Source organism: Mesoplodon densirostris, chromosome 6, assembly GCF_025265405.1.
Source record: "Mesoplodon densirostris isolate mMesDen1 chromosome 6, mMesDen1 primary haplotype, whole genome shotgun sequence".
NCBI lineage: Eukaryota > Metazoa > Chordata > Mammalia > Artiodactyla > Ziphiidae > Mesoplodon > Mesoplodon densirostris.
The window spans coordinates 4344495-4372119 of NC_082666.1; the positions used below are offsets into that span (position 1 = coordinate 4344495).

General features: G+C 44.1%; 1 protein-coding gene across 5 annotated transcripts; it reads left to right on the forward strand.

Annotated features, from left to right (window-relative positions):
* Positions 1–25700, forward strand: TTF1 (transcription termination factor 1). 5 transcript variants are annotated; one of them, XM_060102071.1, is made up of 11 exons: positions 1–28; positions 3607–4623; positions 5920–6146; positions 7750–7935; positions 8871–8949; positions 12264–12394; positions 15250–15484; positions 18206–18295; positions 19884–19949; positions 24432–24517; positions 25401–25700. In XM_060102071.1, exons 2-11 carry the CDS (start codon positions 3614–3616, stop codon positions 25580–25582), a joined length of 2292 nt encoding a protein of 763 aa, XP_059958054.1. In that variant the 5' UTR covers positions 1–28; positions 3607–3613; the 3' UTR covers positions 25583–25700. The 5 variants fall into 5 exon arrangements, 4 of the variants coding, with proteins under 4 accessions (XP_059958054.1, XP_059958055.1, XP_059958057.1 ...); XM_060102072.1 differs by having other exon boundaries at positions 7834–7935; XM_060102074.1 differs by lacking the exons at positions 24432–24517; positions 25401–25700 and adding an exon at positions 21475–22194.
* The last annotated feature ends 1925 nt before the right edge of the window (positions 25701–27625 follow it).

Here is a 27625-nt window from a genome sequence, read left to right on the forward strand (position 1 = left end):
GGAAGGCAGGTGGCGACGCGTTCGGAAGGTAGGTGAAAGCGCTTTATAGTTGCTCCGGCTTTTTTCCCAGTTTGCGTGTCTGAACCGAGCGGTGTGTGGCTGCTGTCTTCACCTCCCCGGAGGCCCGCCTTTGGCCCAGGTCCCCAGGGATGAGGGTGGCGCCTGTTTTCTCCGCAGCCGCTCCAAGCCCCTCCACTCGGGAACCTCTCGTTCGTTCCTCCCTCTCAGCCCCGGAACGCCCACCCCGGGGCAGAGCAGGGTCTCCAGGGCACCCCAAAGTGGGGAGGGGATCGGGACCAGGCTTGGGCACGTCCCTGCACGGCGGGAAGTGGTATGTTTCGAATTAAGTGTGAAAAAATGTATATCCATATATATCGAATACCGGGGAACCATTTGGGAACCAGATGGACGAGAAGATCCCAACCCTTAGGAGGCCGGTTATGTCCCAACGGAGCGAAGTGCAGTAGGGAAGCAGCTGGATTGTTGAGAAACATTGTAACGAGAAGGCGGGACCCAGAAGGGATTAGAGAAAGTGAGTTTCAAACTTAGACCAGTTATAGCGCAGAAAGGTAACGGAGGAAAGGCATTCCTGGGAAAATGAGATGCTTTTGTAAAGTCCCTGATAAGGAGAAGGATCATGGTGTATTCTGGGAACGGAAAGAAGACAGGATGTCTGAAACCCAGGGAGAAATGAGAGGTGGAGGGGTAGGCATGGACTAGACTAGATCATGAAGGGCATGGTAGGTCTGTAAGGATTTGGGACTTTATCTTAAGAATAATGGAGGGACTTACCTGGTGGCGCAGTGGTTAAGAATCCACCTGCCGGTGTAGGGGACACGGGTCCGAGCCTTGGCCCGGGAAGATCCCACATGCCTCAGAGCAGCTAAGTCTGTGCGCCACAACTACTGAAGCCTGCGCTCCTAGAGCCCGTGCTCTGCAACAAGAGAAGACACGGCAGTGAGAAGCCCGCGCACCACAACGAAGAGTAGCCCCCGCTCGCGGCAACTAGAGAAAGCCCACGCGCAGCAACGAAGACCCAACACAGCCAAAAATAAATAAAATAAAATAAATAAATTTATAAAGAATAATGGAGAAGCCATAAGAAGGTTTTAGTGGGAAGTGACTATATATTTAAAACGTGGTGCTGAGTTCAAGAGACCAGAAGGAGAAGCATACAAGGTATTTACAAAAAGAAAGAAAGAAACTAATGGAAGGTAAAAATATTAAAAGGAATTATCTGCTCTGTTCATTGTTATTGAGAGATCCTGAGGGAATTCCCTGGTGGTCCATTGGTTAGGACTCCCTGCTTCCACTGCAGGGGGCATGGGTTCGATCCCTGGTCAGGGAACTAAGATTCCGCCAAGCCACGCGGTGCAGCCAAAGAGAGAGAGAGAGAGAGATCCTGAAAGATGGGCCAGGAAAGTATCTCTTGAATTTAGTGGCTCGAAGGTCATAGGCACTCTAACTGGAGCAGTCTCAGGGGGGTGTCTTGGAGGTGGAAGCTGCAAAGAAGTGGGTTAAGAAGGGGTTTCTGTGCATCTCTGGGTGACACCAGGGAGGAAGGCCTTAACCAAAGCTCTTGGTGCCTCCGTTGGAGGTGAGATTCTGAGGCTGGTAGATTTGGCTTATAGGTATCAGTCCATATGTTTGTTATTCCCCATCCTTCCAGCTAGACAATTCTTATAGCTTCTTGACTACCTAGGAGAAAGTAGGTACCTTCCGGTAGAAAAGGTGCTTAAGCATTCAGACTTGAAAGACCACTGACACAGAGAGGTCTCCAGGATCTGTTGTTAAGTGAAAATAGCAAAATGCAGATCAGAATATACAGATGCTACCTTCTCTGTGAGAAAGGAGGGGAAATAAGGACAGATTATTTTGATGTTTGAACCATGTAAACGTATTACCTTTAGTATTACTTTTAGTCGCAGAGAAATAAAATCTTATAAATTGAAATCCAGAAGCAATACGGAGCAAGGAGAGTTGTAAGATGTGTTTGTAAAATTATATTTTTAACCATGTCTTTTGTGAAGTACATTTCTATTCCTGTACTTAAACTCCAGAATGCACGTGCTCTGTATAAGAATTGACATTGGAGCCTTATTAAACTTCATTCCGACTTATTGCAGAACTTGGACTTTTTGTTGGACACTAACAAGGCCCATTCAGCCTCTTTCTCAAAGAGGCGATCTTCTAGTTTGAGGTCAGTGGATACTTGATGTCCCCACTCTGAACCACAGCTGGGCTAAATGCTACAAAAGAGAAATAGTTTGCTACGAAAGTATATCATTTGGTGAATGGGCCAAGCTCAAGGGGTCAGGAAAGTTTTCTTTCTTTTCTCTCTCTCTCTCTCTCTCTCTCTCTCTCTCTCTCTCTCTCTCTCTCTTTTTTTGGTAAATACTTAAAACAGTACATTTACATCCTTCAGTTGCTTGTTTTAACGCTTGTGTTTTTTTAAAATAAATTTATTTATTTATTTATGGCTGTGTTGGGTCTTCGTTGCTGCACGCAGGCTTTCTCTAGTTGTGGCGAGCGGGGGTTACTCTTTGTTGTGGAGCACGGGCTCTAAAGCACAGGCTCAGTAGTTGTAGCGCAAGGGCTTAGTTGCTCTGTGGCATGTGGGATCTTCCTGGACTAGGGCTCGAACCTGTGTCCCCTGCACTGGCAGGTGGATTCTTAACCACTGCACCACCAGGGAAGTCCTTAATGCTTGTTTTTAAGTGAAAGCAGTCTGTATTCTTGTTCTGCCCCTTGCTTTTTAAAAAGTAAACTATTTCAGTTCACTTTAAAAGAGTAGACAAATAAGAGTAGACAAAAATATAACAAATACCCCTGCACTCATTACTCCAGTTAAGAAATACAAGATTACAGATATAAGAGAAACTGGCTCTCTACTTGTCCCTAATCCCTGAATTTACCAGTTATAATCCCCATGCTGTATTCATAGTTTTACTACATATGTATCCATTCAGAAAAGATACATGAAACTTTTTTTGTGTTTTAAATGCAATATACATGGCATCATAATGTATATATTCTCTTAACGTAATATACACGGCCTCATAACATTTATATTTTCTTAACTCAGGATGCATGGTATCATAATGTTTATATTCTTTTAAAGCTTTCTGGAAGAAGCGATGTTCAAGCCAAGCTCTGAAGGATGAAAGGAGGCAGGGAGGGGTAGGAGACAGCGGGGAGTGGCCCAGAGTGAGGGAGTCGTGATTTATAAGACCTCAAGCCAGGGAAAGGATTGGAGCATGTTTGGGGAACCGAAAAAAAAAAAAAAAAAAAAAAGGCATGTGTAGCTGGAGCACAGAGTTTGAGAGGAGAGGTAGAAGATGAGGCCGTGGGGGAACAAGGGCCCGATCATGGAAGAGCACTGTTCTCAATTAAGTATTTTTTTTTCCATATCATAAAGGCAATGGAACCAGACAAGTGAATTACAGTGAGCTTGCTACGCATTTAGAATAATAGAAAATTTATAATCATGACTCCAGGCTTGTCATTTGTCCTGCAATTTCGTTTTTGTGTGATTTTTTTTTTCTCCTGAGGCTAATGTTTAAAATGCTCTGCAAAAATAAACCATGTGGTTCCATTTCCCTATAGGAGTAAAATGGAAGGAGAATCAAGCAGATCGGAAACCCACTCTCCAGTTTTCGTCAAGAAAAAGACTAAGCATTCTGTACATAAGGAGAGACATGGGAGGCATTCCCATGAAAGTTTCAGAGACTCCTCCCTGGCAGATGAACAGGCTGACATAACTAAGGGTAAAAAAAAGAGGAAGGATGCCCAGCATCTTGTTTCTTCTCCTTTGAAAAAATCAGAAATTTGCGATGAGCCTGAAAAGGCCACTTTTATACCCAAAAAGAATAAAAAGAGAAGAAAAGGTGCTTTGGGAGTCGATAAGGAAACAGGTATTGCGTACGTCCTGGTGGATAAAGAAAACATTGAGAACACAGGAAAGAATTTTAGAAAGGATGTCGATGTCGTTTACCTTGATGTAAGCAAGGAACAAAAGTCAACAAGAGGGCCTGAAGCAGATGAACCGCATTTGGTTACTAAGTCACGTGAAAATGAGTCAGAACTGCATGATAAAGTTCGGGAGAAAAAGCATAAAAAACATCGGAGGAAAGTTGCATCCTGTGATGCTGTCCAGGAGAGTCTGGGTGCAAGCATCACCCTGCCCGGATCAGAATCCCAAGAGCAGGAACCTCAGCCTCCCATGGGCCAAGAAGGTGAAATTGCACAACTACCAGTGTCTGCAGATCAAAGCAAGTCTAAGAAAAGAAAGAGGAAGCGTCCAAATGACCGGGAATTCGAGGCCTTGCCTGCGCCTGAGAGTGCTGAGAACATATACTCAGAGGGATCCCAAGTGATTGGTGAGGTTGGGACTGCAGGGGGCAATCAGGAATCCAGTGGCCTCAAGAAAAAGTCTAAGAAAAGGAAGAGAAGGTCTTCTATTGATACTGCCGTGGCACCTGGCAGTGATTTTTCAGCGCTCAGGACGAGCTCTGAGGACACGCTCTTTGATTCAGTGGAAGGTAATGGTACCTTGATTGAAGAAAGTGCGAAACCCAGGCCACAAGAGGAGAAACCCCAGGCCTGTTCGGAAGAGGTGCAGAGGTAACGTGAGGGTGTTGGGCCTTCTGATGGTGTGCGTCTTGGGTGTGAAGTCTGCCCGTTACCTCTTTGTTCAGCACGGCCATAGTAAGTGGCAGAAATCATAAAGAGATAGACCATCAAATGTATAGGATGTCGTGCACATTTAACTGAGTAACTTGGCAGGTACCTTCCGTTCTTCATGTATAAAATAAGGCAGTTAGAGTCTGTTTTCACTAAGAATTATTCCAGCCCTGAAATTCTATGTATAAGTTTAAAAAGACTTTAAAGACCCCACAATTACCTTGTCTATATGTACAGAGATAGGAGAAAAGATCAGAGAACTTAGAATGTTACGGAACAGGAAAAAAACCTGAATTAGGGTTCTCCCTAATAAAAGAAATTTAGATATCGTTATTTATATAATTATCATTTAAGTATACTGGCCGATGAATAGATGCAGGAATTTTTTTTTAAGCACTTTATTTCAGTTCCTGGGAGTTGGGACAGGTTTTCTCCCCATTTCTACTCTGTGACGTTCTTACATTTGCTAGATTGTCCTGGCTTAAAATAGTTTCACATAGAAGTTAAATGGCAGAGGGCCCAACTCACATCATCCTCTGTGCCTTCTCATTGGGGACATTTTTAGATCACTGATAACGAGGCAGGAATGTTCTCGGCCTGTGGTTCTTAACTTGTATGGGGCTGTGGACCTGTGAAAGCTGTTGACCCTTTGCTCAGATAAATGCGTACAGTTTTGTTTTTGTTTTGTTTCAGTTTCCTGTCTGGGTGGTTAGCTGATGCATTTGGCTAAGAGCAGCTCTGGACATCTGGCAGAAAGTTTGTGGGAATGAATTAGTGATAGATACATAGAAAACTATGTTTTCTTTATACTGCCAAGGGGAAAATATGTGGCCATTGTTAACTGCAACGAAGCAATTGTAACGATGTAAACCCTGAATATTGACTTAACTAATTAGTAACCATTATTATAAAACATAACTCATGGTGGGGGGAGGTGTCTTGAGTATCCATGGGCTGTAGAAGAGGGCTGAGCTTATTAGGAAGTCAATATCTGAAACAATACAGTTGAGAAATAGTAACATAAGAAGCAATGCCTGGTGGAAATAGGGGTTAGGGTGTGTCCAAGTTAGTAAAGCTACATTAAAGAGTTCAGACATCACACACTGAATCAACCCCAAGATCCCTTCCAGCTTTAATGCTGTTGTAGTCAAAGGGAGAGTCACTGTAAGAAAAGAATCTGAAAGCCATTAGGGCACGTGACCTGTCAATGTTAATCAATCCAGTTTTTCTCCTTAGATTAGAACCTACAAATGAAGAAGATAGCAATTTGGAGTCGGCTAAAGATCCTGAAACCAAATATTTATCTGAAGATTCGAGAGATTCAGATAATTCAGACGTGGATTTGGATTCCGCTGTGAGGCAGCTCCAAGAGTTCATCCCTGATATCAAGGAGAGGGCTGCCACTACAATTAAGCGAATGTATCGGGATGACTTGGGACGCTTTAAAGAATTTAAAGCCCAGGGTAAGCTTGTGGGACTTGAATATTTGTTGAACTTTTCTATATGCGTAACTAGCCCTGACTTTCTTTTGTGAGCGATTCAGATTTATAGATTCACAAAAAGCACCCCTTAGCTACTTTCAGCTTTATCTCCTAACGGAATCGTTATCTGCACTGTAAAATTCCCAAAATGAAGTGCACTAGTTTTCCTCTTCTGTGCCCAACTTCTGATAGGGAAGGCGAGGAAAAACGGGGCTAACAGATCCAGGTGATCCACAGACTAGAAGATCAAGCCCGGAAGAAAAGGGGGAGGAGGTTAAGTGGTTGAGACATTGGGAGGGGGGCACAAGTGAAATCAAATTAAAACACGCATATCAACATCATCAGCTTTGATGAGGTGTAATTTCAAGGATATGAATTTGAGGGTGAGCTGGTTGTAGTGGGCATGGCTTCAGGCAACACCCAGCTTGGTCTCCTTCTTGATTTCACTGTTACAAGAACCTCCCAGAAAGCTTATTGGGTTTCAGAATGAACTACAAATGTAAGGTTGTGTACTGCAAGTGAGCAGGACTTACTGATGAGTATCTGCTGTGTGAGGCCCAGTGCCACTGGCCATTGAAAAAAGTAAAGAGAGGGGCCTTAGCCTTATGGAATTAATCATGTTGATAAGATTAGTTTTTTAAAAAAATAGACAAATTCATCAAGAAAAACACAATTTATAGAGCAATATCTATAGAAGGACCCCATTTTATTTCTGTATTCGAGCAATATCTATAGAAGGACCTCACTTTATTTCTGTATTCTGTGTTGAAATTTTTATGAGCATGTATTTTATAAAAGTTTTTTTTTTTTTTTTTTTTTGCGGTACGCGGGCCTCTCACTGTTGTGGCCTCTCCCGTTGCGGAGCACAGGCTCCGGATGCGCAGGCTCAGCGGCCATGGCTCACGGGCCTAGCCGCTCCGCGGCATGTGGGATCTTCCCAGACCAGGGCACAAACTCGTGTCCCCTGCATCAGCAGGTGGACTCTCAACCACTGCGCCACCAGGGAAGCCCTAAAAGATTTTTAAAATAAGTCTAAGATTAGCAAAATGTACTGTGTAATGCAGTCAATAATAATGAGACTTGAGTGCTTTGAGTTATGACGAGGAATAGAACGTAAATTGCAGTGATATTGTCCCCACCTCCCCCCAATATATATACGTAGAGAATATACATGTTTATGTTTGTGCCAACCAGTTCCCAGCACTGCCTTGGGGGGAGGAGGGGCAGAGGAGAGTGAAGGGGGGTGCTTCTTTTAAACTTTTATTTCAATACTGTTTGAATTTTTAATGAATATCTATTACTGTTAATTTATTTTTTAAATAACTGTGTAAAAAGGAATTGATGACACAAGAAAGGTCACATTGGAGTAGGATGACCAGGGAAGACTTTGGGAGGACAGTGTGGCTTAGGCCGAGCTCTGCCGGAGAGCGAATGTCAAGGGCACAAGCAGGGGCTGCTCCCCGATAGGTGGGGAGGAGGTGGGGAGGAGCTGACGGTGCTGTTGTAATTGCTAAAGACCAAACGGTGGTTCGCTTTCATTCATTGATGACAGTTGTGTACCTTTTTCTCCTGCCCCAAATCCTAGGTGTCACTATTAAATTTGGCAAGTTTTCCGTGAAGGAAAATAAGCAGTTAGAGAAAAACGTGCAAGAATTTCTGTCTCTGACAGGAATCGAGAATGCAGACAAGCTGCTGTACACAGACAGATACCCAGAGGAGAAATCTCTCATCACCGACTTAAAAAGAAAATACTCGTTTAGATTGCACATTGGTAAGTTTAGAACTGTGGCCTCTTTGACCATCCGTAGCCTTCCAGCCTTACACAGATAAGCGCGGTGAGTATTGAGCACAGTGCCTGGCCCGTCCGGTACATGCAGTGCATGTTAGCCGCTGCTACGTTAATAGTATTTTTATTGCCAGCCTGTACGTTCAGGGATTTGGAATGTGTTCACGTCTCCCAAGAACAGTGCTTTTACAGATTTTCTAACAGATTAGATGATCAGCTTCCAGCTTTCCTACTTGGTAACAATTACGGTTTTGGTTTCTCGTCTTGTCCTCTATTGTGTATTTTTTGCATATACTGCACAAAGTACTCTGGTATACACCAGAGTCTCCGAAGTTTTTTAAGTAGAGCCATATTTGTGCTTTGAGCTGGAACCCTCCTCTTGGAGGTATCCTGGGGAAGGTAGAAGGTCATGAAGCAATGTAGGTTTGGACTGGAAAAAAAATCTCTCTTGAATTTAAAGAGGATAACTTCTTAGGTGGAATACACAAAGGAGACAGAACAGTGAGCCCCTGCTGGGGGACCCTTTCATCTTTAGAGTGGCAAAGCAGGAAAAAGCTTACTCAATTGCAAAGGTTTTTTGTTTCTCTTATGGGGAACTGCTGGAGTGTGTCCTCCACCTCCAGATTATGTTAAAATCCCTTTGCCTAATAAGGGCCTTTTCCATGAATTTAGTAGACCAGAAGCTAGAGCCTCTACATACTAAGCCTCTAGTTTTCAGAGATCGCCAAGGAAACTGGGGATTTTGTATATCTGCTCCCCAAGACGGCTTTCTGCAGGACATAGGAAACCGCACCCTCCACCTGGGGTCTAGGATAGCGCGTGTTGTAAAAAGGGGCCCTTCTTGGGTTTCTTTTATAATTGTGACGGCGTTTCATGCCACGCTCTGGTTGTCCCTCTGACCACCTCTCTTCCGACTTTAGGTAAGGGCATTGCCCGGCCCTGGAAACTCGTATACTATCGAGCAAAGAAGATGTTTGATGTCAACAATTACAAAGGCAGGTAAGAAAAAACTTGAGCAGAGCATTTCTCTAGTCTTTGCTGATACTGTAAATCAAAATGTACACAACAAAATCGTGAAGAGTTTCGTGTGTGAAACCAGATGTGCCGCCAGGTGTATGTCTCCAAAGACCCTTTCAGTTTCCACCTCTTGAATAAATCTTCTGTCGTCTTCCCCTTTCTAAATCCCTGGCTTTTACTTTATACTGTCATTTGTAGCATTCTCCATGCGCTGCCTCTTAGCGTCACCCGTGCAGTTTTCTGGGCAGTCTCCTAAGTTGTAAGCTCCCTGCGAACCCAGACGTTCCTTCTCAGTGTAATGTGTGCCCTTCAGCACTGAGCCCAGTGCTTTGGGTTTTCAGTAAATATTTGAAGGTGGGGGTGAGCACTTGTGTGAGGTCATTTAAGTGTGATTCGGTAGCATCAATGCAGAGCTTCATGTGGCGGTAGCCATTCTCTCCTCCCTTTTTTCCTCAATAAAATACCCAATTATGGTCTGTTTCCAACAGTCCAAATAAAACAAGTGTAGACCGAGCGTCAGTGGTGGGTAAGCACTCTGCTTAAGGACAGAGGGATGAGGGAGAAAGCATCAGCTCCTACCCTTGAGGGCCCAGACAGCCACCTAGGGCTCAACTACTGATCTCACTTCCAGGAGGCAGATGGAGTGAATCTGGCAGGGCCAGTTGGGTCCTCCTGAGTGCCGTGATTTTAAATCAGGACATAGGTACTATCAGAACTTAACATTGATATGACCTTGGCTTCTTTTTAAAAATTTTTACCAAAAGAAATAAACCCGAAGTAGAGGAAAGGTGCCTCCACACAGACTGAAACCTGCCCTCCCTTTTTCCCAAGCCCCCGCTGTGTACTTTAAGGAAATTCACTAAAGATGACATTTTAAATGGGACCAATAAGATGCTTTGGTAAATGAATGAGGTAACATGTTTTTCTACCTGTTACATCACTGTGGGAAATGACATTTTTCAAATAATGAAAGTCTGTCTTTCTGATAATAAAGTTCATTCATTGGTACCATATTATTTGTGTTGTGCTGACCATTTACCCTTAAAGTATTTTTCCAACTTAAGGAACTCTTAAGTGAAAAAACCATAGAAAGTCAAAAATCAAAGAATTGTAAGGCTCCAAGGGGCCATGGAGGTCAGTACACCTATTTCCTCATTTTCGTACACTCTGTTTTTCTCTCATGTCCTCTTTTTTGTTGCTTCAAGGCTACCTTTAAGTCTTGTTTTAAATCTCAGGAAGACCCTGCTTGCCTCATAAAGGAAACTGCTAAAAAGCTTGATTCTTAATGGTGAAGGATTTCGCATCTCTGTTCACCATGCTCTGCATTTTAGATACATTTCTGAGAATGCTAGGATCTTACTGTCCCACGGTAGTTGTGGATCACCCTCATTACAAATGGTTAGTATTTTACTGGGGCTGCTTTTGTGTTGCATTAGTAATAACATAAACTACCACTTCTGGCCCCTCTTCCTCCCCCAAAAAGGAATTATAAAATGACATAAAGATGGCTTTTTCTTCCCTTAAACATTTAAGATGTTTAATCTCAAAATCCGCATATATTATAGTGCACTTTAGTTCTTTTCTTTTAATATATTTGCTTTTATGTGGGATTCCTGCATCTTAACTTCCTTAAACTGTGACAGATTTTTGCTAAGGCATCTGTCACATCTGTTTTTTTTTTTTTTTTTTAATGACAGCTGTCCTTTTTTTTTGGCTGCGTTGGGTCTTTGTTGTTGCGCACGGGCTTTCTCTAGTTGCGGCGAGCAGGGGCTACTCTTCGTTGCAGTGTGTGGGCTTGTCATTGTGGTGGCTTCTCTTGTTGCGGAGCACGGGCTCTAGGTGCACGGGCTTCAGTAGTTGTGGCTCGCAGGCTCAGTAGTTGTGGCGCACAGGCTTAGTTGCTCCGCGGCATGTGGGATTTTCCCAGACCAAGGATTGAACCCGTGTCCCCTGCATTTGCAGGCGGATTCTTAACCACCGCGCCACCAGGGAAGTCCCTGTCACATCTTTATTGAGCATCTGTTGTCTGTCAAGCATTACGGGTACCAAAGTGTAGAAAACTGACAGGGTCCCTGCCCTCCGAGGACTTCCCCTCCAGAGCTGTGCTGTCCATCCATGTGACCACCAGCCTCATGTGGTCATGGAGCACTTGAACTGTGGTTAGTCCAAGCTGAGATGTGCTGAAGAGTGAAGTATACAATGGACTTAGAAGGCTTGGTGTGGAGAAGAGAATGTAAAGTATCTCATTCATACTTTTAGGTTCTGATTACATGTTGAAATGGCTGCATTTTTAATATATTGAGTTAAATAAAATATGTTATTAATTCATTAAAACTAAATAAAATTAGGGACTTCCTTGGCGGTCCAGTGGTTAAGACTCTGTGCTTCCACTGCAGGGGGCGTGGGTTCGATCCTTGGTTGGGGAACTAAGATCCCACATGCCGCATGCTGCCGCCAAAAAAAAACCCCAAAAACATGGAAGGCAGAGTGGAATGGTGGAAAGTGGTCCTTGGTGATTTGACTGAGCTCCTGGATTAAGCTAACCCTAGGGCCCACCTGTATCTGGACTTTTCAATTGCCTGAGCCAATAAATTATCTTAAAAAAAACTAAATAAAATTAATTCTCACCTGACCACTAGAAAATTCTAAATGACATCTGTGGCTCATATTTCCATTGGCCAGTGGTGGCCTAGACGAAGAGTCAGATAAACCAGGGAAGCCACGAGTGTACAGTTGCCAGTGGTGACGGGGGCAGTGAGAGAGCTGCAGAGTGTCCTGTGGGAGAGGACAGCAGGACACCTCCAACCAGGTGGTCAGGGAAGCCCTCTCTGAAGATGCACCATTTAAGCTGCTTCTGAAGAGCTTGCAGGAGCTTTCCAGCGGTGGAGGGAGGCCATTCCCACCACAGGTCCAGAGGCTCCGAAGTGAGAAAGGCCGATAAGGCCAATGGGGCTGAACTTAGGGAGCGCCGAGCTTTGCAGGCACAGTCAGAAGTTTGGGTTTTATGGTGTGAAGCCTTTATGGGTTTGGCTGGGGAATAGCATGATCGGATTATTTGCCCTGGCCTCTGTGTAAGTGAGCCAGGGACTGCGGTGACTGACTTACAGGGTGCTCATGGTTGAGATGCCGAGACAGGAAGTATCTGGGCTCAGGTCCGTGGTAGGACTGTGCTGAGCAGGTTTCCTGACAGCCCGCCCTATACGGCTTCTCCCAGCGTCGCAGCGTGCTGCAGTGAGAATAGTGGTTTTAAGCTTGTGGTTAATGCTCAGCTGTGATCTGTTTTCCCTTCCTCTAAGGTATAGCAAAGGAGATACCGAGAAGCTAAAGATATACCACTCCCTCCATGGAAACGACTGGAAAAAGATTGGTGAGATGGTGTCTCGAAGTAGCCTCTCTGTGGCCCTGAAGTTCTCCCAGATCAGCAGTCGTAAGTCATGGTCTCTAGAGCCCACTTCGGTGAACGAATCAGCCCACAGCGGCCCAGGGCCCAGGCATCACTGCAGGCCTGTCGTCTGAGAGAGTCATCACTGTTTCAGCCATTCTCTTACTGATTCATTTATTTCTTCATGCATATTGATGCAGCCTTTATTCACCAGACTGATTTCTGCCACACCTTATTTCAGTAGCTTTCAGTGTGACTCCAACTGCCAGGTAAACTGAAACCCACTCAGCCAGTGGGCAGGAGAGCCTGGGCCACCAAGGTCCCTTCCCCCAGGTGGCCAGGGAAACCATCAAAGGGAGGGCCTGTTAGTCAGGGGCGTTTCCCAAAACCAGTGTCAGTCATCTCTTGTCTGTTCTCCTCTTTCATAAAAAGCTTCCTTGGTTAATATTCTTCACCTTAAAAAGTCCCCAGTTGCTTTCAGAAGACAGTCCTTAGTGGGTGTTAGCTTCAGCCCAGAGGCTCACATGCTCCGGCCCTGCAGGCAGAGCCATGCAGCGGGTCCCAGACAGGCGTCTGCATGTCTGCACGTGGTAAACTCTGAGGTGGTGGAGACCACGCCTTTTGTGCCACCAACTCTGGCCACCGGTGCCATGCGAAGACTCAGTGTAGCCAATTCTGCCAGTTTCCAAGAAGTAAAGCAAACATCTGGATTTGCATGTGTGTGTGAAATCAAGATCTTTTTTTCTTGGGACTCTCTTTTTTTAAATAAATTTATTTATTTATTTATTTATTTATGGCTGTGTTGGGTCTTCGTTGCTGCGCGCGGGCTTTCTCTAGTTGCGGTGGCTTCTCTTGCTGTGGAGCATGGGCTCTAGGTGCGCGGGCTTCAGTAGTTGTGGCACGTGGACTCTAGAGCGCAAGCCCAGTAGATGTGGCACATGGGCTCAGTTGTTGTGGCTCATGGGCTCTAGAGCGCAGGCTCAGTAGTTGTGGCGCATGGGCTTAGTTGCTCCATGGCATGTGAGATTCTGTAGGCCAGATCAAAGATATCTGTAGCCTGCCAGCTTGCGGCCTCTTCCTTAGCATCACTGTGAGCATCTAGACAAGAAGAGCGAGTCGTAGAAGCTTTTGACGCCCTGCGCCAAGGACTGGCTTTAGGAATTCACAGGTGCCGGGACTTCCCTGGTGGTTCAGTGGTTAAGAATCCACGCTTCCACTTCAGAGGACGCGAGTTCGATCCCTGGTCGGGCAACTAGGATCCCACATGCTGCAGGGCAACTAAGCCCATGCTCCGCAACTAGAGAGAAACCTGTGCGCTACAACGAAGGTCCTACGTGCTGCAGCTAAGGCCGAACACAGCCAAATAAATTTTTTAAATTAAAAAAAAAAATAGAAAGCTTAATGAGTGCAAAATATAAAAAAAAGAAAGAAAAAAATTCACAGGTGCCTTCTTCATCAAGTACTGTGGTGACGTCATTGCAGCTGTTAATTTCACTCCAGAAACTCTTGGGGAGAGTTATTTATATAACATGAAAGTCGTTTGGTTATTCTCTTTCCACTAAATGTTTGGGACCCTCACAATTTCCTGCAGGAGGTATTACTCTTAGAAACAGGAAGAACAGCTTTCTCTAAGTTAAAAAAAAGATTGCTTTAAGAAAGGATTTTTTTCTTTGCAGTTGGTTTTGTGTGTGTGTGTGTGTGTGTGTGTGAGATTGGTTCTTAAAAAGAATCTATGGCCACTTTCGTAGTTTCATTTTGATTTGCATGTAACTGATAGTTTTTTTTGTTTCGTTTTGTTTTGTTTTGGTGCATTGGGTCTTCATTGCTGCGTGCGGGCTTTCTCTAGTTGTGGCGAGCGGGGGCTACTCTTTGTTGTGGTGTACGGGCTTCTCATTGCAGTGGCTTCTCTTGTTGCAGAGCACAGGCTCTAGGCACGCAGGCTTCAGTAGTTGTGGCATATGGGCTCAGTAGTTCTGACATGCGGGCTCTAGAGCACAGGCTTAATAGTTGCGGCGCGTGGGCTTAGTTGCTCCACGGCATGTGGGATCTTCCTGGACCAGGGCTCGAACCCGTGTCCCCTGAATTGGCAGGCAGATTCTTAGCCACTGCGCCACCAGGGAAGTCCATAACTGATACTTTTATGTTTGTGTAATTGAGATGTTGCCCATTGTCTTCTGAAAAGTGTCTGATTTATCTTCTTGTTTTTAAAGACTTTATTTGGGGACTCCCCTGGTGGTCCAGTGGTAAAGAACCCTCCTTCAGATGCAGGGGAAGCTGGTCGGGGAGCTAAGATCCCATATACCGCGGGGCAGCTAAGCCCGCGCTCCACAACTGCTGAGCTCACGCGCCCTGTAGCCCGTGTGCCACAAGCTACAGGGGCTATGCACCACAACTAGAGAGAGAAAACTCACACGCCACAACTAGAGAGAAGCCCATGCACCACAGCAAAGAGCCTGCGCTGCAACAAAAGATCCCGCATGCCTCAACAAAGATCCCATGTGCCGTAACTAAGACCCAATGCAGCCAAAAAAATAAAGAAAATAAATAACTTAAGAAAAAAAAAAGACTATTTTTCTAGAGCAGTTTTGGGTTCACAGTTAAAGGGAGAGGAAGGTACAAAGACTTCCTACTTATCCCCTGCCCTCCACGTGCACAGCACACCCCCATTCTCAACACCCCCCAGCAGAGTGGTCCATTTGTTACAATCCATGAAGCTACCTTGACACATCTTAACCCCCCAGAGTCCACAGTCCACATTAGGGTTCACTCTTGATGTTGTACCTTCTGTGGGTTTGGAGAGATGTCAAATGACAGATATCCATCATTATCATTTTGTTGTTAATATTGTGTTTGAAAGCCAATAGATTAGCAACTTCAAGACCATCCTTTTATGTCAACAGAAAGAAATCATGGTGCTTGGAGCAAGACGGAGACCCAGAAACTAATCAAGGCTGTTGAAGAAGTGATTCTAAAGAAAATATCTCCCCAAGAGCTAAACGAGATGGATTCTAAACTCCAAGAGAATCCTGAAGGCCGCCTGTCAATTGTTCGGGAAAAACTCTACAAAGGCATATCCTGGGTAGAAGTGGAGGCTAAAGTGGAAACCAGGAATTGGATGCAGTGTAAAAGTAAGTGGTAAGTTTGAGGCTTCTTACATAAATTTCAACAAGAAGCATTCCCTGCCCCTCTCTCAGCAACTTCCGGAGAGGGGTGGACTGCTGAGGTTACTAAGAATATCTGTAACTACCACGTGGAAAGCCTTACAGTAGGTCAAGAATGATCCTCTCTGATCCGCTGCTCCAACCACTTCAATATCGATAGCTGATTTAAGTTAGCATTTAACCAATCCTGATTCGTTGTGTGGCTTTTTCATAAAGAACTTGAACCTTTTTAGTCTATTTATTTATTTATTTAATTGAAGTATAGTTGATTTACAATATTGTGTTAGTTTCTGGTGTACTAAGTGAGTGATTCAGTTATGCATATATATTATTTTTTTATTCTTTTCCAATATAACTTATTCCAAGATATTGAATACAGTTTCCTGTGCTGTACAGTAGGACCTTGTTGCTTATCTATTTTATATATAGTAGTTTGTATCTGCTAATCCGCAATTTCAAATTTATTCCTGCCCCCTTTCCCCTTTGGTAACCATAAGTTTGTTTTCTGTATCTGTGAGTCTGTTTCTGTTTTGTAAACAGAACTTGAATCTTCTTAATATTGAATATTGACTTCTGGTTTCTTCACTCTGGCCCTTTCTTCATAAAACAAGGTTGTTGCCTATTTATAGCATGAAAAAAAAATTAACGTCTGAATATTTAGGAGGGAAATCACAAGCGTAGTGATCAGTAATAGCTCCACCTTTTTACTTTTGCTTTCTAATTCAGCAGTTCCTCTGTCTTCATCCAAAGCAGGGCAGTCATACTCTTCATCCTAGAACATCTTTAGGTACATCCATCACGAAGAAGTAGTTTCAGTCCAGATGTTGCTGCACGTTCTTTGCCCAATGTAGCTTTTCCCAGCCCTGGAGGGTTTGCAAGCTAACTTTCAGCTGCAACTTTCAGCTGCAACATGACAGCTTGAAGCAGTGGTTCTGCAGCCCACGACCCAGGCCTCCTTCATAAAGGGGGCTCCATCATCCTGCATAAAGGGGGCTCCATCATCTTGACCATAAATAAGAATGAAATCCAGAGTGGGCGTGTTGTATGTTAAAAGCAAACTCGTAGATTATACTGTGTATTGTTTATATACCTTACAGTTCTGCTGTAGAGTATTTATTTTACTAGAAGACTACTCTCAGGAAATAAGCTCCAAAGAACAGATAATGTTTGGGGGAGGAAGTGTGTAATATGGAGGAACCAGAGCCCTTTCTACCCCTATATCTTAGACTTAAAAAAAGGAGTTTTAAGGGGACTTATCTGGTGGCGCAGCGGTTGAGAGTCCACCTGCCAATGCAGGGGACACGGGTTCGTGCCCCGGTCCAGGAAGATCCCACATGCCGTGGAGCGGCTGGGCCCGTGAGCCATGGCCGCTGAGCCTGCGCGTCCGGAGCCTGTGCTCCGCAACGGGAGAGGCCTGTGTACCGAAAAAAAAAAAAAAAAGGATTGGGGGCTTCCCTGGTGGCGCAGTGGTTAAGAATCCACCTGCCAGTGCAGGGGACACGGGTTCAAAGCCCTGGTCTGGGAGGATCCCACATGCCGCGGAGCAACTAAGCCCATGTGCCACAACTACTGAGCCTGCACTCTAGAGCCCGTGAGCCACAACTACTGAGCCTGTGTGCCACAACTACTGAAGCCGACCTGCCTAGAGCCCGTGCTCTGCAACAAGAGAAGCCACTGCAATGAGAAGCCCGTGCACCGCAACAAAGAGTAGCCCCCGCTCGCCAGAACTAAGGAAAGCCCGCGTGCAGCAACGGAGACCCAACACAGCCCAAAATAATTAATTAATTAATTAATTTTTTAAAAAGTGTGGGTTATATAGCCTCAGTTGGAAGCTGATATGTCAGTGTCTTAAAAGGGAAATGATGAAGGGGAGCCGTGCTTGAGAATCAGCATAATTAAATAACATGCAAGGGTTCTTTTTTAATTTGAAGAAAAAAGTAGGAAACTTGAACGCTGAACATAGATTTACTTCATGAAACATTGAAATGGCATCAGCGGGTACATTTCAAACCAGTGAAAGTGGGCGGCTATTAGTAAAAACAGTGTCAGTTTCTGTGTGTGTGCGTCATGTACCTCCCTTCTCAAGAAAGTAAATGTCACAGCTCATGATCTGTCCATCAGATTGTGACAAATTTCACTCTTCAAGAGAAGCACTTTTTAAATATTTTTAATTGGGCTGCTGCTCTTATTAGGAACTTCTGGGAACCCTTTCCCTCAGCCATGAACTTGGGGCCCTAGAGGAATCATTGAGTCATTGATCACTTTACTAAATCTGTGTAATTTGGTGTTTCAGCAGCTATAATGGTAATAAGAGCAATGACTTTCTGTTTTTATAAGCAAAAATAAATTGAGTTTATACAGCACCCTTTAGCACTTGCAAGCAGGCTTATTCTTTTTTTTCCTCCCTTTTTTTAAACTGTTTATTATGGAAATTGTGTAATTCACACCAACTTAGAACTCCTTGTATCCATCATTCATTTTCAATAACCATCAACTTTCTATCTCTTTATTTACCCTTTCCCACTTTAAAAAAATTAAAAAAGGTATATTCTTGGTGGTGGTAAATGTTAGCACTGATGAGTTGCGAAAGTTATAAAGTAGTTCTGAATAAGGACAATTTAAATGAGGAAAACAAAGGACATTTTAATGGAAACTTTACCCCAAAAATAAACTGTTTTTCTTTCTTTCAATGTAGGACGGAAATTCTAACCAAGAGGATGACAAATGGTCGGGATGTATACCGGGGAGTTAATGCCCTACAGGCCAAGATCAATCTCATTGAAAGGTACAGAAATAGAAAGTGACGATATTTGACCTGTTTTTCTCTCTAGCCAAAGAGTAGTTGTTAAACAGCAGAATCTGCAGTAAGATTACCACGGTTCATATTCCTGTTCCAGCACTTTCTACGTGCATGACCTTGGACGTGTTTCCTGCCTTTCTAAGTCTTGATTTGTTCATCTTAAATGAGGATGATAATAACAGATGATAATAACAGTACCTGCCTCTTAGTGTTATTGGGAGAAGAAATGAAATAACTTAATAAACATAGCTATTTTAGTCTTTAAGGCTTTCACATAGACATTGCTTACTTCTGTCCATTGGAAAATGGAGGTAAATACTTCAGGCCGAGCCCTACTGCTCTCTAGCACGCGTTCGTTGGTGTCTTTAGTTTTGTCTTTGAGTTCCTGGTCCGTACAGAGTCCTCCCTCCCCTGATGGACAGGGAGACATGGACCTGTTTTACAAAGTCTGCGAGTCTAGTGGACCTGGGCTCATGTGCAATGAGGAACAGCAAAGAGCAGAAGAAACCTTTGGATTCTGGCCGCCCTGTCCAGCTTCATTATTCTTGCGCTCTGTCAGGAAGCCTGCTTCTCCTTCATTGGTGGGCTTCCTCGTTCTCCACGCTGGCCTGGCTGGGGTGGCCTTCCCCTTTTCTCCTCTACCAGAGAGACAGCAGAGACTAGCAGAGCCAAGGAGGGCATCTCACGTCAGGCAGGCCTGGGTTCCAATGTGGGTACCACCTATGAGTCATGAAACCTTGAGCCAATGACTCGAGCTCTCAGCCCTGATTCCTGGCCTATGGAAAGGACATAATCCCCTAGCTTCATCAGGTGGTGTTGACGGTAAATGGATTAGTGGGTATCAAGGTCTTAACCCAGTGTCTGTCACATAGTAAGTGCTGAGTACACATGTGTACTACTCTTGTGTGTCTACATTGAATGGTGAAGTTGTGTTTTTGTTTGGTTGGTTGGTTGGTTTTTAATTATTTATTTATTTATTTGGTTGCGCCGTGTCTTAGTTGCAGCAGGCGGGCTTCTTAGTTGTGGCATGCAGACTCTTAGTTGCGGCATACATGTGGGATCTAGTTCCCTGACCGGGGATCGAACCCAGGCGCCCTGCATTGGGAGTGTGGAGTCTTAACCACTGTGCCACCGGGGAAGTCCTTGTGTTGTTTTGTTTTGTTTTTTTAATTGAAGTATAGTTGATTTACAATGTTGTGTTTAACCTTTGCTATACAGCAAAGTGACTCAGTTATACATATATATATTCTTTTTCATATTTCATTCTTTTCTGCTATGGTTTATCACAGCATATTTAATATAGTTCCTTGTGAAGTTGTGTTTTTTACTAGGCTTGGTGGGAGATGCAAAGGGCTCAGGAGGAGGAAGGGTGATTTTTTGGTCTGTAGCTCACCCCATGACCTTGGGCTGACCTTGGGTTAGCATGCCAGTGACACTGGGCCTGTGTAACAAGAGAGCTGGAACAGGGGTGAACACGCTGAGGCCTTCCAGCTCTTAATATTCTGTGAGTCCATGAAAATGTCCATCATGTTGATTGTTGCCTTGAAAACTTAATTTTTATTTTTTCTCATAGGCTGTATGAAATAAATGTGGAAGATGTTAATGAAATAGACTGGGAAGATCTTGCTAGCACCATAGGGTAAGGCCATTTGTTTAATATTAATCTAATGAAAAAATCAGAGAGGAGTTCTAATAAATGCCTCTCAGATTTGAAGAACAGGACTGAAATTCCTGCTGCTTATGGAACTCATCTATAAATTGTATTTGTGTATATATGTATTGGGAACGCCCTGTCTAAGTACCGGACCAGGTAAATCAGACCAGCGCTCCCTCCGCTCCAACCACCACCTCCACCCCAAGACACCTGAGAAGAGTGAATGAAATGTGTGCAGAGTCTCTTAAAAGCTTCATGGAGCACACCGGCTATGACTGGGACGAAGAACCCACGGTCCCTTTACCCATAATTAGCCTTTTACCATTTGCCACGTTGACTTTATCATCCCTCCCTCCCTCCCTCTCCCGCTCCCTTCTACAAGGGAATAGAATTCTTTCCCTTAACCGTTTCATTGTTAATGGTGGACGCCATGTCCTCAGCAAGGCTGTTATTCTGCATCAGCACAGTGATCGTACTGAGGGCACCTGACACTGATGCACTACTATTGTGTAAAACACAGCCCCCATGCAGATTTCACCCAGCGTCCCAGTCGTGTCCTTTATAACACCTTCCCCCTGATTTAAGATCCAGTCCAGGATCTGTCTCCTTAGTGTCTTCTAAACAGCAGAGTGCTTCTGCCTTTTCTTTTCTTTTTTTTAATTATTGGAGTATAGTTGATTTACAATGTTTCAGGTGTACAGCAAAATGATTCCATTATAGATTCTTTTCTGTTATAGATTTTTAAAAATTTATTTATTATCTTATTTATTTATTTTTGGCTGCGTTGGGTCTTCATTGCTACGCATGGGCTTTCTCTAGTTGGGACGAGCAGGGGCTACTCTTCGTTGCGGCTCGCGGGCTTCTCGTTGCGGTGGCTTCTCCTGTTGCAGACCATGGGCTCTAGGCGCGTGGGCTCAGTAGTTGTGGTTCGCGGCTCTAGAGCACAGGCTCAGTAGTTGTGGCGCACGGGCTTAGTTGCTCTGCGACATGTGGGATCTTCCCGGACCGGGGCTTGAACCCATGTCCCCTGCAGTGGCAGGCGGATTCTTAACCACTGTGCCACCAGGGAAGTCCCTCCGTTATAGGTTATTACAAGATATTGAATATAGTCCCCTGTGCTATACACTAGGTCCTTGTTGTTTATTCTATATACAGTAGTGTGTATCTGTTAATGCCTTTGTCTTCTATGACGTTGAAATTGTGGGAGAATACAGGCTAGTCGTTCTGGAGAACTTGCCGCAGTTGGGGAGTTTGTCAGACGCTTCCTCACTGTTAGATTCGGGTTTTGTATTTTACATGGGAATCAATCACGGAGGAGGCTGTGTTTCTGTCACCAGGTCACATCCCATCATGAGGCATGTGGTCCTGATTTTGATCCCCTGGCTCTGGCGGCCTCTGCCACACTGCCCCACTGTAGAAAAGTAAGTTTTTCTCTTGGTGAAAAGAAATGGCCACGGGGAGATATTTTGAGACCACATCAAGCTCCCGTTCCTCTTTGGATTTCCCTCAGTGGTTTCGGTGTGCTGTTCGTTTGCATTTCTCATCCGAGGAGTGAGATTTCATCAGTTGTCGCTGTCTGTCTTCATTGCTACGGTCCTTGCATTTTCAATCAGTTCCTGCCACTGGAGGAGAGGCCACCACTCTGAAGACCTGAATTCAGTGCCGGCCAAGCAACAGAGAGCTGGCTGGCAAAGCACAGTCCCTCTAAGCAATTCAAATTGTTGAGCATCGCGGGGCTCAGGGGTTGGTGGGCTTTGGGAGGTGGGGATGTTGAGGGACTGTCTGGCCTTTAGTTTGGGAAGGATGCTGAGGGGAACAGGGCTGCTGCAGCCTGGCTGTCTTTCAGAAATGTGGCTGCTGGCGTGAGGTTGTCACTGATCCATTAGGAAGGGTGTAAACTGGTTCCGCTGGTTAGTTATTTACACCTTGGGATTATGGACAAAGAACAATCAGTCCTTTTTTTTTTTTTATTAACTTGGAGAATTGGAATCTTTTCATGGCAGGCCCTGTTGGGAGTCACAGACACATGCCCGTGGTTCCAAACCCTTTCCTCTTCTAGCTCGTCTCAGGGGTGGGGCACCAGCTCTTGGGTTTGTGGGTCCCTGAGAGGGGAGGGTGTTAGGGGCTTTGAAGGAAGGGTGTCCTGCTGTGTATCCCACCAACTCCCATCCTAAGAAGTATTCATGTCGACAGGTCCCTCCCTTTGTAATACCAAACCGCTTTTGAAAAATCTGACTTTTCCAATAAATGTGTGTGTATCTTGTGACATTGCCTCAGATCACATTTCTTAAATTAAAATGGGTTTTTAATGATTTTAAGTAGAATTATATACTTAAATATTGATTGTTCTGGTTAAGGTTAGAAATCTCAAAGCTGTAAAACAGACATCATGGCATCCAGTCAAATACCATTGGAAATAGTACATCCTCAAAGTTTTAATAATGAATTAAAAGAGTGAAAATAATTAAATTAAAAGTTCGGTCTCTTCAGGTTCTTTAAACCTCCCTTGTGAATTATTTAGGCAGGATTTTAAAGAAAGCATCTCCACCTAACGAGATGTAACACCTACTTCATTTGAAAATGTCCAGATCAGTTATTGTTACTTCTTGAAGCCTGAGCTTTGATCTGCAGAACAACCTGGGCGCAGGGCGCTGTGGGAAGAGGGAAGGCATAGATGCCCTAGAACTTGGGCTTTGCAGTCAGATGGACCGGCGTCAAGTCCTGGGACTGTGCTCATAATTTAGCCAGCCTTGGGCAGGTCATTCCCTCACTTGCCTCTGCGTCGTGGTTTCCTCATCTGCGCAGCAGTTTAACAGGACCGTGATGAGGACGACAGCAAGGAGACAGTGCGTGGCACGCAGTGCACACGCGGCGGGGAGCTGCTGCCATGAAGAGGCAGAAAGAGCCCAGCCGTCTTGTACTTCCACATACCTAGCAGATCCAGTTATTCCCACTAATCATATAACAACTAGAATAATTAATTACCGAAACAAATATGCCACGCTTTTTGTTTGTTTGTTTGGGGGTTTTTTTGTTTGTTTTTGGGGGGGGGGTTTTGCGGTACGCGGGCCTCTCACTGTTGTGGCCTCTCGCATTGCGGAGCACAGGCTCCGGACGCACAGGCTCAGCAGCCATGGCTCATGGGCCCAGCTGCTCCGCGGCATGTGGGATCTTCCCGGACCGGGGCACGAACCCGTGTCCCCTGCATCGGCAGGCGGGCTCCCAACCACTGCGCCACCAGGGAAGCCCTATGCCACGCTTTTATGGCTTAGGAAGTGAGTGCCCAGGAAGTGAAGTTAGTGATTTTCACTTTAAAAAAATATTTAAGATGTGGTTGTTTCTGTCCTACTTATTGTAAATGGAAAATGGATTTGACTCACCAGAATATCGTAAGCATCCACTTTAGTTAGCTTTGTAAAGTAAAAAATCCAGACCCCTGCCTTTGCATTGTGACAAATATATAGTTATCCTAAAGGTAGTGGTTAAGAGTGTAGGATTTGTGAAATGTTGCCATTGGCAGCAACACGGATGGACCTAGAGATGATCATACTAAGTGAAGTAAGCCACACAGAGAAAGACAAATATCATAGGATATCAATTATATGTGGAATCTTAAAAAACTGATACAAATGAACTTATTTACAAAGCACAAATAGACTCACAGACATAGAGAACGGACTTACGGTTACCAAAGGGTTAGCGGGAGGGAGGTAGGGGGATAAATTAGGAGCCTTGGATTAACATATACACACTACTGTATATAAAATACATAAACAATAAGGACCTACTGTATAGCACAGGGAACTATACTCAATATCTTGTAATAATCTATAATGGAAAAAATCTGAAAAAATTATATATATATATGTATGTACAACTGAATCTTTCTGCTGTACCCTTGAAACTAACACAACGTTATAAATTAACTATACTTCCATTAAAAAAAACTGATATAAAAAAAAGAAAGAAAAAAGTAGAATTTGGAGTGGACCCAATTGAAGTCCCAGCCCTTCCCCCCTTATTCACTGTAAGATCTTGGCCATCTTCTCTCAGTTTCCCCATCTCCAAAACGAGGGATAAGCGTAGGAGCCCCCTCGCAGAGTGGTCGTGAGGGTTATTTGTTGTTCTGCGGAGAGCCCTCAGGGTGGGGCTGAAGACAATGTTAGCATCAGCCCCTGTGAGCTAGTGTTACACCTTGTCTTCCCAACTGGTAGTTTAGATTATTCTAGTTTAGACAGAATCCGTCTTGTTGTACTGCTGTTTTTCTTCCTTTTGTGTGTGTGTGTTTAACCAGATGAACAATAGCTTTTCATATGTGTCTTATTTTTCTCACATGTGTAGACATGAGGATTAAGAAAGCTGCTTAGGTCTGTAGACCACCCCTCCATCAATGCACTTAGTACACAGGACTGAAATGATTAATTTTTAAACTGCCACTAACCTTTTGACACCTTTTCCTTTCTAAAGGGATGTTCCTCCATCTTATGTCCAAACTAAATTTTATAAGCTGAAAGCCACCTGTGTTCCCTTTTGGCAGAAGAAGACTTTTCCAGGTCAGTATTTTCGATATCTGAATAGTTAAAAACGCAGCATATGGGGACACATGCTGGTAGTGTGACCTTGGGTAGTGACTTCTGGCAACCTCAGATTCTTCAAATGGAAAATGGTAAAAATTGGCAAATTATAACCCCTACCTGACAGGACTTTCAAAAGTACTAAATGAGATAGTGAGCTTGAAAAGTGTGGTCACCAGGCCGCCGGGTGTTGAGCAAGCACTGGGTGAGTAGCTGCGAGTGCTTCTGGATTGCACAGGACACATGCTCACACCACATGCCTGCACACACACTCATCCACAAAAAGCTGGAGATACAGTTTCATCTCTGCAGCCATTTGTAGGTGGTTTACATATGTAATTCCCAAACCTGGACTATCAGAGTCAGGTGGGGAGCTTGGGAAAAAGATACATACCTGGGTCTCATCCCAGACCCAGTTGATCCTAGTATCTAGTCTGGGTCCAGAGGCTAGATTTTTCTCTAACAAGCTCACAAGTGAGTCGCCAGTGGCCTGCCCAGCATCATTGTTTGGGAACCGCTGGTTCGGGTAACACTCCGCCCTGCAGTGTGTGACAAAATGCTCCTTGCGTTCAGCAGACACCACTTCCTGGGTTTGAATCCTGGCTTTGCCCTCCTGACTCTATGACTTTGGATGAGTTTCATAATGTCTTTATGCCTCATTTGAAAAATGGGTGAACAATAGGGCCTACCTCATAGGATTTTTGAGAGGATTGAATGAGTGACTCTGAATAAAGCAGTTAGAGCCAGGTCTTGCACACAGTAATGCCAGTAGCAATGCATTGTCATCGTCCGTGCCGTCCATCCTTTGACCTTGGGAAGAGGCTTTGTCAGATCATCTCAAGATTCAATTTCTTTTCTTTAGAGATTATAGACTACCTTTATGAGACTAGTCTACCATTGCTTAAAGAAAAATTAGAGAAGAAGATGGAGAAAAAAGGGACTGAGATCCAGACCCCGCCAACCCCCAAGCCAGTCTTCCTGTTTCGAGACATCTTTTATTGTGACGATGACAGTGAGGGAGAAGACGGAGATGAAAAATGTTAAGCGGCTGATACTCTCTCTTGTCCATTTTTCCAGGTCTGGTTGTGTTTATATATGTGTCAATAAAGCTATTTTCACTATTGATTTTACTGAAGAAGGTGCAATGGCCAAAGGAAGGGTATGAAAATAATAACATATTGTGGAGCATTAAAAATTGATTCACATTTCATATTCAAGTTTGTCTGAATGTGAAAAGAAAGGCGAGTGCATGAGTTGATTTAATATTTTCTGTGCTGCTATATTGAAAATAATTACAACTAATGGTTTTCATACAACAACAGGATCCCAAGTCCCTCTAATGGCAGCAGAGGGTAGTCATGTCCAACGAACATTTTCTTTTCTTTTTTTTTTTTTTTTTTTTTTTTTGGCTGCGCCACATAGCTTATGGGATCGTAGTTCCCCACCAGGGATTGAACCCAGGCCCTCGGCAGTGAAAGCACAGAGTCCTAACCCCTGGACCGCCAGGGAATTCCCCCAATGAACATTTTCATGATGTGGATTCAACTATACGTGCATTCAGCAAAAAAAGAGAATGTTAACAATTTTAATAATGCATGCCATTTTGCTTTCTGTTTTTCAGTTGTTTAGATGTATATTTTAGTGTGTGTGCGTATTAGGTAAATGGTACAGGGACGTTTGTGTTCCCGCAAACTGGTTTCGGTTCCCATGTGCCTGTCATGGTGTGTGTATCTCATCTTCCCGAGTGTGATTCTAGTGTTTAAAGATAGGTATTTTTCATACAAGATGCCCTCTCAAAGCCAGTCACAGAATTCTTCTGGTGTTTAACTGGAAAAAACAAAGAAACCAGCAATCTCTTCCATTGCTTCTGGAAAAACTGCCTCTGTTAGACTTCCCTTGCTGGCAAGGGAAATAAAGTGCCCAGGCTTCTAGCCTCATCTGTACAGGGGAAAACATAGAAAGGAAGGTGTGGGTGAGCAATATCCCATACAGTGAGGCCACCCTCTGGGCCAAGGTGCAGCACCCTGGTCTCCTGAGTGTAGCATCATGATGTGTGATGTTGGTTAATTCATCCACAAAGCTAGACATTTTTCCAAGCTTGCCGTCATCAGAGAAGGAAGAATACAGAGAAACAAGTTTAGGAGTCCTCATTCACCAGTATATCCACAGCATCTATCATGGTGTTGTGCAAATAATAGACACTCGATAAATATTCAGGGAACAAATGAGTATTTTCTTTTTAAAAATTAATTATTTATTTTTGGCTGTGTTGGGTCTTCGTTGCTGCATGCAGCCTTTCTCTAGTTGCAGAGAGCAGGGGGGCTACTCTTCATTGCAGTGTGCGGGTTCTCACTCCAGTTGCTTCTCTTGTTGTGGAGCACGGGCTATAGGTATGCGGGCTTCAGTAGTTGTGGCCCTTGGGCTCATTAGTTGTGGTGCATGGGCTTAGTTGCTCCACAGCATGTGGGATCTTCCTGGACCAGGAGTTGAACCCTTGTCCCCTGCATTGGCAGGTGGATTCTTAACCACTGTGCCACCAGGGAAGTCCCAGAACAAATGAATATTTTCTTTTTAATAAGCATTTTGCCTTTAGTCACCTCCTTCTATCTGTCAAACATACCAATCTCCAGGCTGATGGGAATATAAATTACATGTTCCTTTTGGAGGACAAACCAGTAGAATACATCAAAGCCTTAAGAATGTACATATTCTGAGATCCAGCAATTTCACTTCTAGGACCTAAAGAAATAATAGAACTAGTGTAAAAGAATGGCACATTTATAATATGAAAACTAGAAAAATATGAATGTTCTTTAATAGGAAATTTACTATATATGATGGTGTATTCCTTGAATGGAATATTAGGCAGTAATTAAAAACGATAATGAGGGACTTCCTGGGTGATGCAGTGGTTAAGAATCCGCCTGCCAATGCAGGGGACATGGGTTCGATCCCCGGTCTGGGAAGATCCCACATGCCACAGAGCAACTAAGCCTGTGCACCACAGCTACCAAGCCTGCGCTCTAGAGCCCACAGGCCACAACTGCTGAGCCTGTGTGCCACAACTACCGAAGCCCACGCACCTAG

Bases quoted from the DNA above. Each gene is read 5' to 3' on its own strand.
- TTF1 (XM_060102071.1), top strand. From the start codon at position 3,614: ATGGAAGGAGAATCAAGCAGATCGGAAACCCACTCTCCAGTTTTCGTC. The intron at 12,395-15,249 runs GTAAGTCATGGT...TTATGTCAACAG, and splicing joins GTTCTCCCAGATCAGCAGTC to AAAGAAATCATGGTGCTTGG. The intron at 15,485-18,205 runs GTAAGTTTGAGG...CTTTCAATGTAG, and splicing joins ATGCAGTGTAAAAGTAAGTG to GACGGAAATTCTAACCAAGA.